At 36.1% G+C, this 19,916-nt stretch overlaps 3 protein-coding genes across 3 annotated transcripts; 2 read left to right on the plus strand and 1 right to left on the minus strand.

The window, feature by feature from the left end:
- The first annotated feature begins 1,069 nt into the window (after window positions 1–1,069).
- Window positions 1,070–9,246, plus strand: LOC141399920 (uncharacterized). Its single transcript, XM_073979298.1, has 8 exons — window positions 1,070–1,313; window positions 1,407–1,558; window positions 1,627–1,715; window positions 1,958–3,387; window positions 3,456–3,682; window positions 8,168–8,373; window positions 8,426–8,600; window positions 8,668–9,246. The coding sequence occupies exons 1-8, from the start codon at window positions 1,249–1,251 to the stop codon at window positions 9,015–9,017; spliced, it is 2,694 nt and encodes an 897-aa protein (XP_073835399.1). The 5' UTR covers window positions 1,070–1,248; the 3' UTR covers window positions 9,018–9,246.
- A 278-nt stretch (window positions 9,247–9,524) lies between these two features.
- Fer3HCH (Ferritin 3 heavy chain homologue) lies at window positions 9,525–16,485 on the plus strand. The gene is made up of 3 exons (XM_073973860.1): window positions 9,525–9,723; window positions 9,798–10,019; window positions 16,276–16,485. Exons 1-3 carry the CDS (start codon window positions 9,577–9,579, stop codon window positions 16,483–16,485), a joined length of 579 nt encoding a protein of 192 aa, XP_073829961.1. The 5' UTR covers window positions 9,525–9,576.
- Window positions 16,486–16,627: 142 nt separating this feature from the next.
- Window positions 16,628–18,221, minus strand: LOC141397499 (probable alpha-aspartyl dipeptidase). The gene is made up of 3 exons (XM_073973859.1): window positions 17,970–18,221; window positions 17,338–17,904; window positions 16,628–16,768 (listed from the first exon to the last, which is right to left on the minus strand). The coding sequence occupies exons 1-3, from the start codon at window positions 18,083–18,085 to the stop codon at window positions 16,711–16,713; spliced, it is 741 nt and encodes a 246-aa protein (XP_073829960.1). The 5' UTR covers window positions 18,086–18,221; the 3' UTR covers window positions 16,628–16,710.
- Between the last annotated feature and the right edge of the window lie 1,695 nt (window positions 18,222–19,916).

Here is a 19,916-nt window from a genome sequence, read left to right on the forward strand (position 1 = left end):
TTCATCATTCATCATGCAACTACAAAATATTTTGTGGTTGCTGGACGGTTGGACAGTTATCGATAATTGCAAACAATCGTCATTCAAAACTGACAATGTGTACCCAGCTTTAGACTGCATTTAAATTCAATCCAAAACACTACATCAAAGGCTGTGATTTGGATCGAAAATGGAGTGCATCCTAGCTGTGTGCCGTGGAAGCAAAATGGAGTGCATCCTAGCTGCGCGCTCTCTTGTAAAATTCATAAGTGAATTCATAGGAAAAGATGTACGCCAGCGGCAATTGTTCTAGTGATTTAACTGCATCCGCGGATGCAAACTTTTTGCTGGGTATAGGTGTGTTCGTTTACTCAACAATTTGTACAAATTTGTATAAGTTCAGTAACTTCTTGTAATCGGCTAAGTTCTTTTGCATTGTACTGTAGAGTAAACGAAAAACATCCAGTAACAATTTGTAAAAATTTAGGATACAAAGTTGTTTTAAAGATCAATTAAAAAAAAAATAAATGATATATTGTTTCAAACTTGTGTTTTAGATGCCAGTGAAAATTAGTTTGGAAAAAATGCGAGATTTATGTTGTATATTCAATTAAAAACTGTTGTATATTCAATTAAAAACTGTCAAATAAATTATGTATTTTACCAAAAATTCGCAAAAATTGGATTATAGTCGATATTGCAGTGTTTGTAAACGATTATGCTAATACTGTTTACATTTACGAAATCCACTCGATTTCATCTGTCAATTCCTTTGTGTATACGTCAAATGAAAACTCATCTGAAATCATTTGGATTTCATTTGACGTTTGAGCAATGGAATTGACAGTTGAAATCGAGTGGATTTCGTAAATGTAAACATAGTATAAGTTTACATTTACGAAATCCACTCGATTTCAACTGTCAATTCCCTAGCTCAAACGTCAAATGAAATCACATCAGGATTTCATTTGACGTTTATCGAAGTCGATACTGCAGTGTTTGTAAATGACATCGATAACGATAACATAGCGGGTCATTAATTTATTTTATCGATACTGTATTTTTCGATTTACACATCTCTGTGGACCCCGTTGTCGATAATGCAGTTTTATTATCTTGTGTACTTTGCACTGGCGCGGGGCGAGTCCTTTAAAATTAAAAACAAATAAAAGGACGAAAGTGATTTTAGTCGAGTTAAGGACGTTGGACAGTGAAACAGTTATTAAGTTGGAAAAAGTGTACTCATTTTACTCATTTTAGTATGTAATCATGGATCAAAGAACTAATTATTTGTCGTTAATGCTATTGGATGCACTGGAAGATGAAAATGAAGGGTGGGTAATACAAAACCTCAAAACTAAAAAGAAGTGTTTTGGTTTGTGTAAAAAATTAATAAATGCTCTATTAATAAACAATTCAAATTACAGTGATATATATTTTGTACTTGATCGTAATGCCAACGCAATTGATCCTGGATTTGTGCCGCAAGATCGTGGAATAGCACCCTTGCATTATGTCTGTGGAATGTCGAATGAAAAATTGGCAATTGAGATTACAAAACGATTTTTAGATATGGGTGGTATGTATTCCTCATTGTAGTTTAAATAGAATTCACAAAAATTAAAAGTTGTGTATTTTGTTTTTCAGCTGATCCTAACTGCAAAAGTGAAGATGGGATGACACCATTGCATGTGGCCTCTATGTACGGTAAAGTGGAAATTGTTCGTTTATTGCTGGTAAGTACAGACTTGACTGTACACAAACAATGTACATAGTATTTATATTTTAGCAAAGATTGTAAACAGATGTTTACAAAGAGGTTGGAAAAACCAACATGTTTTATCGTACAGTGTGCAAGGGTTTATTTGAAAGGACTAGATAATAAAAGTAAATAGCACCTGAACTAATAATTCTTGTTCATTTTTGATTTATGATTTATAAAAAGAATAACCGAATAACCCCTTCCTTCTATTTCCAGCAACATGGTGCCGAATTAGAAGTTTATGATGACGATCGGAAAACCCCAGTTTTATATGCCATTGAAGAGTGTCAATTCGAGGTAGTGCAAATTATGAGAGATCATATCTTTCTTAATAAATATGCCAAAAAGAAACATACAAACTCAATACTAATGTCCGAAAGTAAATTTGAATATTCATTAAGTAGAAAATCTCTAAATAAGCTATCAACGCCGGTTCGTTCCACAGCTAATAATAGAGATGTTCAAGATATTAGCTCCACACCTCCTGCGGCACCTCAGTGTATAAATAAAAATTTACTAAAAGTTACAGCCATTAATGATTCCATAAACAATACAAATCCTGTGGATAGTGGAGGAAGTAATAATGGTTTATCCGACAGTGGAAAATATACTCCCAATCGGGTAAATTATAATTATGATGTTACCTCCCCGTATTATATCAATATAACACATCGACGACATCGACCACAACCAAAATTTCCTTCACCTGAAGCAACACAGGTAGAACCTGAAATACAAACTGAAATTGAAACAAAAGACTGTCCCGAAGAAATTGTAGTTCAAGACGATGACGACGAAATTGTGGTAGGAGAGGAAGGTGTTGATAACATTTTATCCATTTCTATGCAAAGTATTAGAGTAACAACTCCTGAACCTGAGGAATATGAAGAAACAGTGAATATATTCTCATTAACCAAAGAAAATCTTATGGAACTAACACAACGAACCAGAACCAGTGAAAAATCAAAACTTTCCCTTATACAAACATGGCGCGATAAAGTACAAAAATCTCGAGAACGTAATTCCATTTTAACTAACTTTGATGATATGCTAGATGCTCTAGATGAAATAAGACGGAATGATGACGACCCAAAGGTCATGGTTAATGAAGAGATAAAAGAAAATACAGCCGTGGATAAAAATGCCAAAATCATAGAAAATGATAGTGGAGCTTGTGATACAACATCTTCATCATCGGATAATGAGATAACACAATATCGTCTATTGCCACAGGAACAAAAATCCTTACATGAAAAGTCGAATGTGGAGCATTCTCTTAAACAACACACGGTATCTTTTGCGGCCACCACAAAATTGGAAACTGTCAAAGAAACCTCATTAGAGGAAAGAAAGTCTGCTGAAATTGAGGTAATGACAAAAACACCATCACCACAACAGGATGGCATTACTGATTTAGATAGTAGTTATAAAACAGTACCCGAAATTAAAGTTTTTTCTCCACAAGCCACCAAAGTCGATGAACAAAATACCTCAACGAATTTTATACGTTCACCGAAAAACCATGAATATTTTCTACAAATGGCCGAGGCGTATGTTCACACGGACGATGAAAATGGTATGGTCTTTTACGAAACTCGATTGTTAAGCAATGTGGGCAACAAGGTGGCTCATCAAAGAAATCCCGAGTAAGTGATTGTAGTTTTTTCTTTTTTCATTTCATTTTTTAAGCTTAATGTTTTCTGGTTTTTTTTAGAACCCCTAGATCTCATGATGCCTCAATGACTTCCCAATCGACCAATGTTACATTACCTTTGGACTATGAGACTGATACTTTAAGAGCCGAACTGACAATATTTGGTGATCCTCCAGGACCTATTACTAAGACCACTAAACGCTTATATTTGAAACGTTTAATGAAGTATAAACGCAAAACCGAATTGGTTCAGGAAATAAAATCGCGTCAGAAAGAAACCGAAGCAAGTAAGTACAATTTTAATTGTTCTGTATACACAACGTGTATATGTATATCATAAGACTTTATTGGCATTTTCATCACAACAAATGTGAATTAGTTAAAGAATTTTGAAGGAACTAAAACCACAATAACCGTGGGATTATATAGTTTTTTTGCGAGAAACCAAAAATCACCATTGCCATGTCGCCAGATGTGCCAGACAAAATAAGTAGTAGTTAATCTTTGCCTTATTGAACATCTAAGACTAGATACCTTCAGAGTCAAAAAACAGGAGGTTGGAAATCGGCAATTTTGCGTTTCCTTGTGAATTATACAAGATCCGTCTTCTCTGGATTAACTCAAGTCCATTGTTCGCTTCCTCTGTAGACTGATTCATTAACTCCCTCTGTAGACTGACTAAAACTAAATTAAGAAATAAACGTATTAGGCATTCCTAGAATTTACTAGCTAATTGACGAAGATTGGCTAATTTTTATTCCACTGGTTGGGATTTCTTCGCAGCATACGTATGTATGTATATTAGGGTTAAAACCTTTTTGAAATTTTTGCAAATATAAAAAATGCCACCGCATAGCCTAGCCGTGTAGAGCATGAAAAACTACTATGAAATAAGCATTGCATTGAAGTTTAGTAATGCATAATTTAATTTTATTTGTTATAATGTCATATACGCTTTTCTTACACTGCTTTTAATGACTTTTCCTGTGAGAATCGTATTTGTTTTCTATAAATTTAATTTTTTAAATAGAAAAACATGTAAGTGAGGGCTATAGTCGGACGGGGCCGACCAAGTGATACCCTCCACCAATATCCCTGGGTACTCGTTTTCCGCGGAAAAGGGAAAAATCGATGTCGGATTTTTAGACGACACCCTATAATATTTTTAGGTTTGTTGGATTTTAAGATTATCAAGGTATGAGAACAAATTTTTCATAGTAATTCGTATGGGACCAAAGGCGAATTGTCACGAAATTGCTTCAATGGCCGTAATTATATCATAGGGCCCAAATTACCTAAAAGTAATCAAATATACTATTGGAGCAATATCAAAATCTTTATAGGGTTCGTTTTCTAGCCAAAGCAATGAACAATTTCTCATCGATTGGACAAGAAATGTGGCCTTTAGAGCAATTTCGTGTAATTTCACCACGTGTTATCATCTTCCATTTGTGATCATACTTTGGCTACCTAAAAATCCGACAAAACTAATCATTTTTGGGATGTGTAGCCTAAAAAATCTGACATCGATTTTTTAAAACCATCCTAATGATATAGCGTCATTACTGGAAACGTTAGATGGCATTTTTCTTATTTTAAAATGGAAAGACGGATTGCATCTTAAGAAAAATATCAAAAGACCTTTATAATAGCTTTCGGCGAATTTTACGGAACCGACCAATATTTTTCCCAAAGCGGCACAAAAACTTCAAGACCACGTGCATCATTGTCATTTCCCTCAATTTAAAAACTGGGAATTTCCATATCATGACATTGTCTTTCATGATTGCGACATTTTGTAACATGCAAGGTAAATATATTTCCTTACAAATAAGCCAAAACAATAAAGGTCCGTTATCTAACCGCTACATTGATGTAATTTGCATCAAGGGTGTGATCAAAGATTGGTTTTCAAGTTTCGTATTCGTAAATTGACGGAATATGTTCCCCCAGAAATTATCTTTCAAAAATTAAATGAGGATATTTATCCCACAAAAGTTATGGTCAATTTCACACGCAAAATACTATCTGATCATTACCCACATTTTTTGGCAACTTCCTTGACTAAAACTCTTACCTTGTGCAAAATTTTGTCAGTTTTGAGCTATAACTGAAACCCCTAGCGTGATTATGGTTACACTATACACAATTTACACTGTGGAATTCCTCCAATAACTCTAGCCGCTACAAAATCGGATAAAAATTTTGTTTTTGGTCCATTTCACCCCTAAATATTTCAGGATCATCACTAAAAACTATAGGGGTCCATTCTGGTCTGATACCGACCTCCAGACAAAATTTCGTGAAGATTGGTCCATAAATGCGGCCTGTAGCGTGCGTTGCATGAAATTTCGGAAAAACAAACTTATATACAAAAAGGGGTTTAGTAATCTCTGTAGGTGCGGAAACGTGTTTTCGTTATCGGAAAAACGTGGCACTGGGGTGGTAATTTTTTGGTTATAACCCTAGGTGATTGGACAGGCATCCACACAGCAATTCAGGAGAGTATTTGTTAGGAAATCCGCAGCTCCCTCCACTTCCTTGAATGTGTAGAAGATATTGTTTCCGCAGAATTTTGAATCCGTCAGGGCTCTGAATTTAAACCAGTCCGTTCTCCTGGATTCCTTTGAGACTCTGTATTACTCCAAGTATAGAAATTTGGAAGAGTATCATCCGATGATCCGAGAAGGAACACTTTTCAGATACCCTCCAATTTTCTTTATAAGATTCGTCCATATTGGGAAAGGTTATATTGATCTCGTCCCCCTAAGTTTTGTAAATGTTTTGTAAAATAAAACCTCTGCTTCCCCAGTTGAAGTGGTGGGCATATGCATCATGTCCAAAGATCACCCAGCATGTGCTCCGAAGTGACTTGACTGGTGCGCCGGGGTCTTCATAAGACATGTAGATTGAAGACAGTATCAAAGGCCTACTCCGACCTACTTTTATCCTTGGCGTAGTGATGTCACCTCTACTGTAATTAGACAGAACGATTTAAGTAAAGGCCCCCACTCATTAGTCAGTCTGACTGCCAGCATTTATGGTAGTATGTGTAAATTTTTGAAATTTTGAGAATGTATGTGTGACTTTTTCAAGACTGATGAAAATCAAAATAGTTTTGATTTCAAAATGAACCCCCATCAGTCTGGGTGAATTGTGTTTATTTTCAAATTGTCATTAAACAATTTTGAAAAACAGAAAATAATGTTCGTGTAGGAACACAAAAAACGTAGAAATCATTCATTTGTGGAGGAGAAATTCAAGATTTTTAGACTTGACTGATGGTTGGTGCTACACACTTGTCAGTCACACATACAGAAAGGGTTCATCGGACTGACGGCATAGACTGATAAATGAGTGGGGGCCTTATGGATCTCTTTAGCCACTCTCACCTTTACCCATTCAAAATGGAGAACACAGTATAGGACTTGCAGTTTAGTCAATGAAGCAGAATTATCATTGGAGGGATTCGGAAACATAACCTTCTTCTTAGGTAGTTCTTCCCAAACTTGTCGATGACAAACGCAATAAAAAGACCGTCGTTTTTCTGAAAGGAGTTAAGAATTCTCCACTTTTCCGACCGAGGTTCTGTTTCTTGACTAACTTCAATATTCGTTACAACACCATTGAAGGAACCCATACTGAAGTCACCATTTTAAATGGTATCTCAGTAACAGGACAGACCGAGCCAATGTCCGTAACTTCTTGAATAAGAAAGTATACTGATTCTCCCAGCTAATTACCTTGACTTCTTTAATCAAGTCAATTACGTCCAATATGAGGATGTCCCTAAGATGACCTTCGGCTTGCAGCAAATGGCAATCCCTGATGAGCCCATTGGGTATCAGCTTTGTCGATAATTGCTAGTCGTAGATCATCTGGAACAGTTTGTCGTACAGTATTGTCAAAATGCTTTGTGTTAGACGAGAATGGTTTTTGGGAAGATCTAAGCTTCGCGTTATCCTCGCTCGCTGATTAAACAGATTTTACTCTTTACAGTAGTGATCTTCTCACTAACCTTCTCTGTCGTCAAGGCATACGATGCGAGTTGTGACAGTGTCAACTTCCTCGCTGCAGAAAGCTGTTTCACGGACGACCTCACCCATTTCACACTGATTGTGATTTTGGATTGTTTAACTGAGAACCGGCGTCATTTGGATTAGCCCTGCGGTCCATGGTGTTCATCCTGGATATTGTGAAGAATAAACAAAGTGGTGTAGAATCTTATTATGAGAGAAATTTCCTTTGGTCCATCTGGGATGTTTGTGGAACAATTATTATTATTATATAATCATCATCAGCATAAAGCAAAGTTGTTGCTCGACGGTCCCTATCTCATTAGCAGTTAGTTATGGTAGTAGTGATAGTTATTACCAATATATCACTAAGACTGAAACTCTTTCGAATATTCTTCAAATATCCACGTTTCTTCTTAAAAATATCCTGGAATATGTTCAACAAAATCCTAGACATTTTAAAGCCAATCAGAACCGTTGTATTCTATCCCTAATTTCCTATGAGACAGAAGACCCCTTTCAATTTGTTCTTTTCGTTTTCAAATTAAAAAGCTCAACTTCAAATTCTTTCCAAAATTTGCAAAATGTTTTTACCAAATTGCCTTTTGAAAGTAACGCTGCAAGACGTTGGCAAAAATTTCCTGAGAAACGTTAATAAATTTGCCGTAAAGAACAATACAAAACCAAGTCCGTTTATTTTAAATAATCTCTACAAAATATACGTGTACATGTAAATATTTTCTCGTTTTTTTTCAGAATTTTCTGTAGAATTACAAAGAACAACCAAATCGGAAGAGAATTTCTTGCGTATACAAGATTTTATGAAATATGAGACGCAATCAATGCAGTATTTTATGCACAATCAAGACAAGAAACGGATGCGTGAAGGCCATTTGAAACAAAGTTTTATTTACATGTTAATTGATCCGAAAATATCGTGTAATTTACCGGGAGAAAGTGCGGTAAGCTAGATAGGTAATACAACAAAAGAATTGCAATTTATTTTTTCAACAGTTTTTAGAAAAATTCGAGGTTTGGCAAAGATTTTTGCAATCGATATTCTATGTGGGCAAAGGTAAAACCTCAAGACCCTATTCACATCTTTATGATGCCATGAAGGCACATTCGAGGTTGCACAACAAAGACGCTCCAGCAGAGGTGTGCAGTAAAACGGGAAAAAAAGTTTCAAGTAAGATTTTAGGTTATATTTCTCAATATTTTTGCAAATATAAACATTTAATTATCTCCTCCTACAGTTAAAAAACAACCCCTAAATGTTGACATGTTCAAATCACCACCTCAAAAATCATCGGATAGCAAAAAACTCGATCGTATTTTAAGTATTTGGGGTAGTGGTTATGGTGTCGTTTGTTTGCACGTCTTCCATAATATTGTACCCACGGAAGCATATACCCGTGAGGCGGCTATAATTGATGCATTGAGTTTACAACATTTAACAAATTGCAAACGTGGCGACTACTATGGCCCAGCAAAGTCTTGGTCTATGAAAGAGAGAAAATATTTAGGTATTGCCCTGTTGTTCAAAGCAATGCATGTCTATTTGGCCGAGGGCGAATCGCAATTATCACCTGGAGATCTCATTTAAATAATGCTTTAAGAAGTATTCGTGTATTTTGACAGCCATAATATGTACCTGTGATGTTATATTTTCTATAGTAATATTAATATTTTTTGGATGTATAAAAAAGTCATCGATAAACAAAAGTGTTTCGCGTAAATTTCAAATTGTATATTTTCATCAAGTCATCGTATTTTTTGTAACGCATATTTTTTCATTAGGCATCGAAAGTTTAATAAACGTGTATAGTAATTTATTAATATATTGTTTTGATCTTGTGAGAATCGAAGGATGATAAACGTTTGGAAATTCGAGCAATCAACATACCAATACGTATAGTTTTCTTATTTAGTAATTGGAATGGCTCCCATTACAATTAGAATTGCATCAGTTAAAATTATTTGGTGTGAATCAACATTGGACTCCGGTCGGTCTATTTAAAAAATAGACTATGAGCGGTTTAGGGTGCACTGGTGGTTTTATTTACCGCAAGTAGTTTTCGAACTCTATTTTGTTTGAAGCTTTCAAAAGTTTTATCAAGTCATTTGCCTTGAGTTGTATTTATGTTTGAAATATTGTCGGGATCATGAAAATTTTTAAAAATTTTGCCAGTTTAAATTTTCGTCGTGTTTTTTCTTTGATGGTACGACAAAATTTCGCCAAAGAATGTGAGGATGCTTTAAATAAACAAATCAATTTGGAGATGAATGCCTTCTATAGATATTTGGCAATGGTAAGTTGAGAGAGAGAAAGAGTAAGAGTTATTGTATTTATTTAATTTCCTATTTTATGTTTTCTATTTTACAGGCATTCCATTTCAATCGCAGTGATGTTGCCTCTGCGGGAGCATTTAGATTTTTCAAAACAGCCAGTGATGAAGAGCATCAACATGCAGTTACAATTATGGATTATATGAATAAAAGGGGAGGTGATATTAAATTGATGCCCATTGAAAGTCCAAAGCAGACTTACGAATCCATAAAGGAAGCAATGGTGGAAGCATTAAATATGGAGAAGTCAGTGAATACGGTAATTGATCAATGTTTTTTCAGATTTTTTTAAAGCTTTAATGACCTTCACTGCTTTTATCTCGTTTTCAAATGACAAAAAGTTAGCGTTTTGTATCCTTTGTAATCACTGATGAATCCAGGTAGGAATCGTGCTATAAGTTCCGGCACAATACAAATTAAGATTGTTGCATAGTCCTGATCTTAACTGGGCTAAAACCATTCTCGTTAATCTTGTTAACCGGTGATTTTCTGCTACGATGGTGGGTGATTAGGTTAGGTTAGGGGATGTGCAGCCACTAACTTGTGACTGCGTCACTCGGAGACCTTCCGGTCCATTGTGATCATCCAGTAGAAAAAAGCTGCAAGAAAAGAGGAAGTTGTTAGAAAAGTAAAGAACGAATAAATTACAAGAAAGTTTAAGAGGGGAGGAATAGTTTTAGAGGAGGAAAAAAATTTTTTTATTTATTTATTTTTTTGGTTGATTACTTCAGTATGAATGTCTAATGATTTCCGTTCACTTTTGGACCTCTCTTTCAAGATCATAAAGAGTTTTCCAGACATGCCTTTTTTGGGGGAAGCCTGTTCACAAAATTGTACTAGGCGTCATGGCGTCCATATAATATAGCTTACCTGCCGGTCAGAGACTTAAGGAGCAGGGGCTTGTACGTGCGACTTAAATAAGCTATCGAACGTGCATATGTTCAGGGGCACCAAGTGATTCACAGTGCTACATTAGATTTATAGCAGATATTTTCATATTCCCCACATGGAAAATCTTCACTAAGAAAGGACCCAACGCCAATATCGTACAACCACACATGCCGTCCGGGGCGTGTGGAATTTCAGAAAGAAAGATGAAATATTACACCACCTTAGGGCAATTATCTGCTTCACTTCACGGGTCTTCGACTCCTTTTCTCGGAATTATACATTATTATATATCGGCATTTTCCGAACTGCCTTTTCTTGAATAGGATCGTTATTTAATAGTAATAGATTCAATCAAAAAACTGATTTCGACTTTTTTGGAGATACGACTTCGGGTATTTATGGTGACGATATATATACATAATTGATTATCCAATGTTCCCAACACGGCTGCAGGAAAGTCCTCTCTATGTCCTGAAATCGTTTATCATGGTGACGTTATATCAAGAACCACTAGACTGTTCGGTCGCATGCACTATCAGTCATTCTCTAATTTGTGTGAAGATAGTGTGAAATGCTTTAGTAACACTGTGAAATTTCCGGTATCCATGTTGATGTTGGGCAGCTAGGAATCTGCATCATATGAAGGAGTAGTGTCTCAAAAATATTCGGTACTGGCGACAAAAGGATGTCGGTCTATACGATTTGCCTTTCCAGGCTTCTGATACAATATGGGTGGTTAACTCTGGGTTTATTCGGTAGCGTAAGTATTACCATTGAGATTGCGCGTTGGTCCAATGCATTGGATGAATTTGGGTATATCCCAGCAAAATGTTTGATGCCAAAGATGACATTCAATCATGGGTGCAAGTGATCTAGCACGTCATCTTTTTAGCATCTTCATCGATGAATTTTATATGAGCGTGGACCCCAAAAGATGACGTTCTTTTCTGGATCCTAAGCATGTCATTTTAACCAATGCGTTGACATGTCATTTCCACCAATGCTTTGGCATGTCATTTCCACCAATGATTTGACATGTCATTTTCACCAATGCTTTGACACGTCATTTTCACCCATGCTTTGACATGTCATTTTAACCAATGCTTTGGTGTGTCATTTTCACCAACCCCTTGGCATGAAATTTTCATGTCTTGTTTGGAAAATGGAAATGCTGTATTGAAATATGGTTTTCATGAAAAACAAAACTCTTTATTAATTCAAACGAATTCATGAAATAAATACAAATAATTTATCAGTTTAGTTTTTCAAAAGTTTTCATCCAAAATTGCAATTTAATCACCACCGCTGCAACGCAAAAGATTACTTCCTCCGTTCTCCGCAACTGATATTCTTTCATCTTACAAAAGGTTTTTTTCAATTATATTCCCATCACCAGTTCAGATTTCGACATGGACGAGATTTGATTGATTTCATTCTATGTCAGATTTAGAACAGACAAGGGAACTTTTAAAATAGCAATGTGTGCAGTCCGATTCTATTTTTAGCTCGATGGTTGGGACTTCATATAATACCAATTGTTTAGAAGTTTTAGTTGTTTGATATGCAGGAAATGTAAGACAACATCACGACGACAGTTCTAACAACTTTGGTCTGTTCCAGAAACTGCAAGAATCTACTTATTTTTACTACGATAACAATTTTTCCCTTATGTTATCGGAAAAAATAGTAAAAATTAGTCGATTTTTGCAGTACTGGAACATACCAAAATGAAAATAAACAGGTGTGTAAATAAAAACACAAACATCATCTCTATTGGATCGATGGAATGGGTACAAATGCTGATGAAAAGATCGGATCTTTCACGACTTCCTTTGCAGTGGTTCAAATCCTAATGAAAAGATCGGATCTTTCACGACTTCCTTTGAACCAATGCAAAAGATGACATGAAATCACGTCATCGCAAAGAACCCCTTCCGTCAAATTTTGCTGGGTAGTTAATTGTAGTGGCAATTTCGCGCAGGAAGGTCTGTTAAATGTGATGACACAATGCTTTTCATCCTGTTGCTCTCCAGGTGCTGTATAAACTGCCGATTAAAACAATTCTCCCACCCCTTCGAATCTGTCACTGACTGTTACACCGTCCGGATTCGAGAGCGATATAACCGTAGCACACAATTTATCAATGTTACATTGCTTTAGGAGGTCCAAGTGTTTTTCATTTACTAGACACCTCGTGGAAAATTAACTTAACTTCTGGAGTATGTAAGAGACTGGACATTAAGCGACGTTTGGTAAATTCTCTGAACCCTTGCTCAGCTGTTACACGGTTCAGAAAAGTACGTCGGTTAGAGGTAATGAAATCGGGTGGCCTGGCCTGTCAGGTCTGTGGTTAACACGTGACGCGACGAACAACGGACCGTATGTGCCGGGGCCATAACGGTGAGTGCACCCCACCCTAAGAAGTACCTCTAATTACTGTTTTCCTAATGGTTGTCTCCTCGATATTTGAATTCTGCTTTCTAGCATTTTATTTATCCAACATGTCAGGGTTTTCGGTGTGTTGACATTTCTAAGTGATTAAAAGCTCATCTATATCAAAGCTCATTCTATATAAAGAAAAGTGGCCAGCGTAAAGTTTGAATTTTCCAATTTCATCTCAAAATAAGCAACTTCTTTATTAAGAGCTGTTTCCAAAGATTGCCCTTTAATGTAGACATGTTACCAATTGCTTAAAGTGACGGTATCCACATGTGTGCCACCGTGGTGCAATGGTATGCACACCCGCCTTGGACACATAAGCTCGTGGGTTCGATTCCCCGGCCAGGCAACCTCAAAACACTTCAACGGTGGCAAAATGTTGGCGACATTCCTCAGTATTCTAGCCTTGAAAAACTTCTCTGCAAAAGTGGTGTCTTAGACATGCCGTTCGGACACGGCAATAAACAGTAGGTCCCATATCATTGAGCTAATATGAATCGGGGTGCACTCATTGATATGAGAGAAGTCTCCCTTGTCCCTTATGGGATGTTTGTGGAACAATTATAGACGGTATCCACATAATTTCTAATATCCACGTCGATCAATCTTTCGAGTGTCTTGAAAAGAAAAGAGGACAAGCAAATGGGTCTTTAGTCCTTTGTGGCTTATATTGCATTTTTGTTTCCAAGTTTGCTATTGTTTCGATATTTAATACTAACCCAGCAAAATTTTATGGAAGTGGTTCCATGAGATGCCATGATTTCACTGGATCTTTTGCATTGGTTCAAATTAAGTCGTGAAAGATCCGATCTTTTCATTAGCACTTAAACCCATGCAAGGGAAGTCGTGAAAGATCCGATCTTTTCATCAGCATTTGAATCATTTTTACAGATCACTACAAAAAAAAAAAAACAAGTCGATTTGTACATCCCTACATGTTGCGACATCAAAACAAAAGAGTATACATTTCCAAAAATTTTGTTATAAAATTACAAGAAATTCTTAAAGGATTGCTGTTGGAGTCCATGTCGAAATCTGAACTGGTGATGAGAAGATAATAGAAAAGCTTTTGTAAGATGAAACAAAATCAGTGGCTGAGAGTAGACGAAGTAAACTCTGTTGCGGTACAGCGGCGGTGTTTAGACTGCCACAGCTGGGACAGCCGGAAGTCAAGTTTCTCACTTAAATTTACAACCTGTCGCTTGCCAAACACATCGTTCCCGAAGTCTGGAAAATAGGCCAGCTACTGAAGCCCGAAAAGGATGCCAGCAAAGTTGAATCTTACAGGCCGATTTTGTCGCCCGTAGCAAGGACCCTTGTGGCTTTAGTTCTTCCACCATCAGAAATAACTTTCGAGTTGCCGATCAATAGCATAGGATATCCATAAGCAGCACAACAACTGCGCTGAAGGCCATCTCCATATTAGCCGAAGACTCACTCAGAGCAAGCTGTGCGATAGAACAGTGATAGTGACACTTGATTTAGCAAAGCCCTTTGATATTGTCAAGCACCCTCGTTGTTTGATGTCATCGAGCAGACTACGCACTGTCCAAGTTTGAAACGTTGGATATAAATTTTAAGTGTGGATGACAGTAGTACGTAGAATTTAGGATCAAGAAGTCCAAGACCCGTAGAATGAAGAAAACCTCTTCTGAATTCCAAACGCTGCAGACGGCATTGAGAACGTAACGTATGCGGATGATTGTACTATCTTGGCGTCAGGTGCCTTCCCTGACGACATTTGTGAAAGACTGAGCTCCTTTTTGTCTGATCTTACCATTTTTTCCACGCGATGAATATGCCGAGTTGGGAACAATAGAGTTGAATGTCATGGTCGATGATAGCAGAATTCAGACCACAGGCCCAGGCAGCCAGGGGGTCTTCATAATCTAGAAAGAGAAGCCTAACGTTACAAGAGAGAACCTCGATCAACAAGCCTTTCAACCAGGTTTAAGAAGCATTCACACGAATGCAGTCGCAGATGCAGTAAACAGTTATCGTGTGAATGCGGTCCTTGGAGAACATCCACCATCTATCGCAGCTGAGAAGCGCCAGTTGTCAGGACAAACCAGAGTAGTTTTGGGTCATTACGCTCGGGATGGTGCAGCCGTCAAAATTCCTATAGGGCAAGTACTGATGACACCGCGGAAAACATCTGCCCAGCATACAGAACAGGCCCCCACGACACACTGCTCCTTTTCAATTGCCCTACCAATCCTGCTAAGAAACTTAAGTTTGCAGCTTTGTGGTTACAAACCATATAAATAGCGAAATATCCACATTCTTACGACTGATAGACCCAGAGTCAGATTAAGCAGAAAAATGAGAATACAAACATACTAACTACTGTTACAACAACGAGAACAAACTGCAAATATAGATGTAAACTTTATGATGATAAATAAATTATAGTTATTTCATTAACTCCTTTGAATTAATAAAATTAAAAAAAAATAAAATCATTTTTCAATACAGCATTTTCCATTTTCCGAACAAGACGTGAAAATTACATGCCAAAGGGTTGGTGAAAATGACATGCCAAAGATTAGTGAAAATGTTATTCTTGGGAATTGGTTAAGATGGCATGCCAAAGGATTGGTATAGATGCCATTCCAAAGAATTGTTGAAGATGCCATTCCATCGAGTTAGTAAAGATGACATGCTTAGGATCTGAAAATGAATTGCATCTTTAGGGGGTCACGCTCTTGTAAAAAGAATGAGTGAAGATGCTGAAAAAATGACATTCCATTTCACTTGCACCCATTCTTGAATAGCATCTTTGGCATCGAACATTTTGCTGGGAAGGGGTCGATTATGGATAGCAACTCAACTGTAGTTGCGTTGCCAGAAAAGAAAATCATGCAATTAAAATTAGTAAAAAGACGCAAATTGTTGTCAAATTCAATCTATATCAGTGTTTTGAACCTTCAGATATTAATTTAATTGTAAAAAAGTATACATGTTAATGCGGAAATAGAAAATTATATTATTAAATTTGCGGTGGGCAACGCAATTGGAGTTGAGTTTCTATTCATAATCGACTCCTAATATTCAAGACAGATTGTGGAGAACACAAGGGCCATGTTTCTTAGCGTTCTTCTCTATGTTAATGTGTGAGATCTTTTCAAGAAGAGGTCCCTATCTCTAAATTGATTATAAAATTTACTACTTTCTTTATGTTCTAGGCCCTTTTGGAAGCCCACGCCATTGCATCGAAGAATAATGATCCGAATATGTGTGGCTTCCTAGAATCGAATTTTTTACAAGAACAAGTAGATGGCATCAAGCAGTTGGCCGATTATATTACACAAATTGAGACGTCTGAATGTGAACTAAGTAGTTATTTGTTTGATAAGCATTTATTAAATGAGGGTCCCAGTATGCACAAGAAATAAAAAATGTTATTTTTTTTTTTTCAAAATATATTATACAAAAAATTACAAAAACGAATTTATATTACAGTGAAAATGAATGTAGACAATTGTTCAGCCACATATCAAATATATACATGAATTTTCAGATCATCGGTAAGGGGAGTTCCATTGTACTTATGTTTCTAATCGTCTGTACATTATCACTTTTATTGTTGTTATAGATTAAGGTTTTTGTTTTACAATTTATTATTGCAATAAAAAGCTCAAATCGGCATTTGGTTCATATTCCACAGGCTCTTGGTTACTGGAAAAAGTATGTAAACAAATATTGGTATTAAAATAATATTTTTAAATATTATTAGCGATGAACAAGGTTATAAAGAAATCTTGGAAAACTTCTATTAATACATTTGCTTCCAGATCTATTCCCAAATATTAAAAGTAAAATAGACCATTAAACATTCGTTATATAGGCAGGCTATGTGAGCAAATAAAAAAACAAGGAAACAAAGAGTTCCATTGAACTTCATATGTAGGACAACAGCATAAGTTCAATGGATTTTGGTCTACATTTTCAAACTAAAAACGTTCTCCACTAGACGTTCAAAGAATTTTTTGCTCCTATATAACTTTCAAACCTATTTATTGTATTTGAAATTCGAATGTTATTCTGTAACTTCAAAAGAGGAAACAATAACATTTCACCATTTACCAGTTTGTTCCATATTCCCATACCAAGTTTGATTATAACCTCTTTCAATTGCATTTATGCCTAGTCTTTCGACCTTAAGGCTGAATATTACATTATAATGTTAAAACTAACAAAAATCTATATAAAATTAAGTAATAATAAGTATGGGTACTGGTACTTACGGTCTGAATAGCTTTGCCTTCCTGTCACCCACCAATGTTGCCGTGTCACCTTCTACCAACAAAGCAGTGCCTTCACGTAAACCCAATACACCTTTCGATCCAGTGTTGTATTCCAAATATTCATTGATGCGCTCATCTCGTGTCTCGCCTTTATGTTTTGTATTTGGATCAGTTTCCAAATAATGTGGGTTAATGTTAAATGGCACCAAAGTGAGGGCAACAAAGGTGGGTGGATATGCCACTGGCATGTCATTGGTAGTATTTATGGAAGCAGTGGCAACATTAGTACCAGCACTACTACCCATATAGGGTACGCCCTGCTTTAAGACCTTATCTCTTATCACTTCCACAAGTTTCTTTTCATACAAAGTTTTTAGGAGCACAAAGGTATTACCACCACCAATGAATATGGCCTCAGCACTGTCAATTGCTTTAACCGGATCTTCTTTGGTATGTAAACCTTCAACTTTATAACCCCATGGTTGAAGTGCTTCGCTCACAGTTGCAGTATATTTGTCGTGATCTTTGAGGGCATAAGGCACAAACAATATTGTCTGGACATTTCGCCTGGAAAGAGGGGAGCAGTAAATTATTTATTTTTGTTTGAATATCCAATAATAACATCCACTTACTTATTGAAAAAGTTTGTTATTTCCGACTTGGCATGTTCCAAATAACCATAACCATGTACACGAGAGGAAGACAATAGCAGTAGAGCTCTTTCAGCCATCTTTGTTACCTTCTGCATGAATACTGTTCGCAAAATAAATAGTTTTACCCGTAGTAAATTAAGTTTTGGGTTTATCGCATTCACTGCTTATAACTGATAAAACCAAACCCATCAAATGAAAACATTTCATGCTTCCATATTTTTTCAGCTGATTACACTGGCGTACATATTTTTTATATTTTCGTATGAAATATGATTATAACCCTGCAGTTACACGCCAGTAAATTGGTGCCATTGAGTACATGTATTATACTCGAAAATGCCAAAAAAAAGTGTTCGACTGTCATGCAGTTTCCATGCCAGTGCAAGTTCAATTTTTTACCATTAAAAAAGAACTGGAACGAAGCTATATATAAACGGCATGTGTTTTTTAATAAAAGCATACAAAATGTACTGTAAAAATGTCAATAGAAGACTTCGGACTTTGTATATTCTTAATTCGATGGAAATGGACGGATTTCTTGGGTCAAAAAGAGCATGATTGACTTCCGTATCGTAGTCGCTTAACAAATGCCTGCAAATGTGCGAGTATTATGATTTTTTAACGTCATAGTACTTAACAAATGCGAAGCAACGTGTTTCAAAAGGTCAAAACACCCATTTTTAACGCAGGTAAAATGCAAACATGTATCATTTTTACTTCTGATGCATTTAGTTGCATTTTGGAGGCACAATTCATGAGTGTGCAACTGAAATATTTTGACGAAGATTACACAACACAAAGCAAATGACGTTACGGAAGTCAGCGACAACAAATTAGCTGTCGCCGTTCATTTTTACTAACGAATAAAAATAAAATAAAAAAAATAAAAATAACTTGTTATCGACGATTATTTTCTATCGCTGTACGTAGTGCATTTTTTAAATTTTGTCACAGAGACGATAGACGACGCGACATGACTCGTCTCGCCAAATGCACGGTTGTTGAATTAGGCGACATTTACGTTTGCTTAGCTAATTCAAAAACCGTAAATTCAATGCCAAGATGCATTTTGTATTATAAAACAAAATTACATCCCCAAAAGTATGCTATAATAATTTGGTGTAACTAATTTCGAAATATTTCCTCCCTTTTTTGGCTGCTCCCACGTCGTTGAGAATACGGAATTCGTGGGAATGTGAAATTTTGATCCCATGGGAAAAAGCTCCCATGGGAATGTTCAGAATAGGGCTGATTGTGTATGTATCGAATTTTTCGAACAGTCACTGGCATACGCCCATACCATGGCACAATTACCCAGGAGCTCAATTCTGTTTCTATGAAAATGTGAAATTAAAACTTTTATAAAGGAGAAAACTGTCAAATGAAAAAAATTATTTCAAATTTTCATAGAACAAGAATCCAGCCCCAGCTGTTCGAATATGAAAAATCAAATCCCTTTATAAAAAAAAAAACATAAATAAAGTTTTGGCATAACATATTCAAAATTGTACGATGCCACTAATATGCCATTTAGATATGACACCATTAGCCGGATTTAGCGCATTATCAGGTTTTATTTGCTAAATCCAGCCAAAATATACAAGATTTTCCATACAAAAATAAATCCTCCTATTGAGTGGATTTGTTTTAAATCTGACATAAATCCTCGTATACAACTCTGTTTTTAGCAACTTGTTGCTAGAAAATACAAAAAGTTGCAAGCTGGCACAAGAAACAAGGTAGATGCATCGGTGAATTGCTACACTAAAAATAATTTAAAATGTAAAAATTTGTAAACAAGACGGAAAAATTAAATTTGTTTTGATGTACAAAGTTGATTTTAATCAACCAAGACTAATATTTATGATGTCTAAACGATAAAATAATTCATTTATTTATTTTAGATGGGCAAACTGCGATAAAGTA

The sequence above is a fragment of the Musca autumnalis genome, unplaced genomic scaffold (genome assembly GCF_047663935.1).
Source record: "Musca autumnalis isolate F117 unplaced genomic scaffold, ASM4766393v1 scaffold_3, whole genome shotgun sequence".
Lineage (NCBI taxonomy): Eukaryota > Metazoa > Arthropoda > Insecta > Diptera > Muscidae > Musca > Musca autumnalis.

Coding starts and splice junctions, on each gene's coding strand:
- LOC141399920 (XM_073979298.1), top strand. CDS start 1,249: ATGGATCAAAGAACTAATTATTTGTCGTTAATGCTATTGGATGCACTG. Junction 1,716..1,957: donor AAATTGTTCGTTTATTGCTG/GTAAGTACAGAC, acceptor TTCTATTTCCAG/CAACATGGTGCCGAATTAGA. Junction 8,374..8,425: donor ATTTACCGGGAGAAAGTGCG/GTAAGCTAGATA, acceptor TTTTTTCAACAG/TTTTTAGAAAAATTCGAGGT.
- Fer3HCH (XM_073973860.1), top strand. CDS start 9,577: ATGAAAATTTTTAAAAATTTTGCCAGTTTAAATTTTCGTCGTGTTTTT. Junction 9,724..9,797: donor TCTATAGATATTTGGCAATG/GTAAGTTGAGAG, acceptor TCTATTTTACAG/GCATTCCATTTCAATCGCAG. Junction 10,020..16,275: donor TGGAGAAGTCAGTGAATACG/GTAATTGATCAA, acceptor TTTATGTTCTAG/GCCCTTTTGGAAGCCCACGC.
- LOC141397499 (XM_073973859.1), bottom strand. CDS start 18,085: ATGCAGAAGGTAACAAAGATGGCTGAAAGAGCTCTACTGCTATTGTCT. Junction 17,905..17,969: donor ATAACAAACTTTTTCAATAA/GTAAGTGGATGT, acceptor CCCTCTTTCCAG/GCGAAATGTCCAGACAATAT. Junction 16,769..17,337: donor AAGGCAAAGCTATTCAGACC/GTAAGTACCAGT, acceptor TACTTTTTCCAG/TAACCAAGAGCCTGTGGAAT.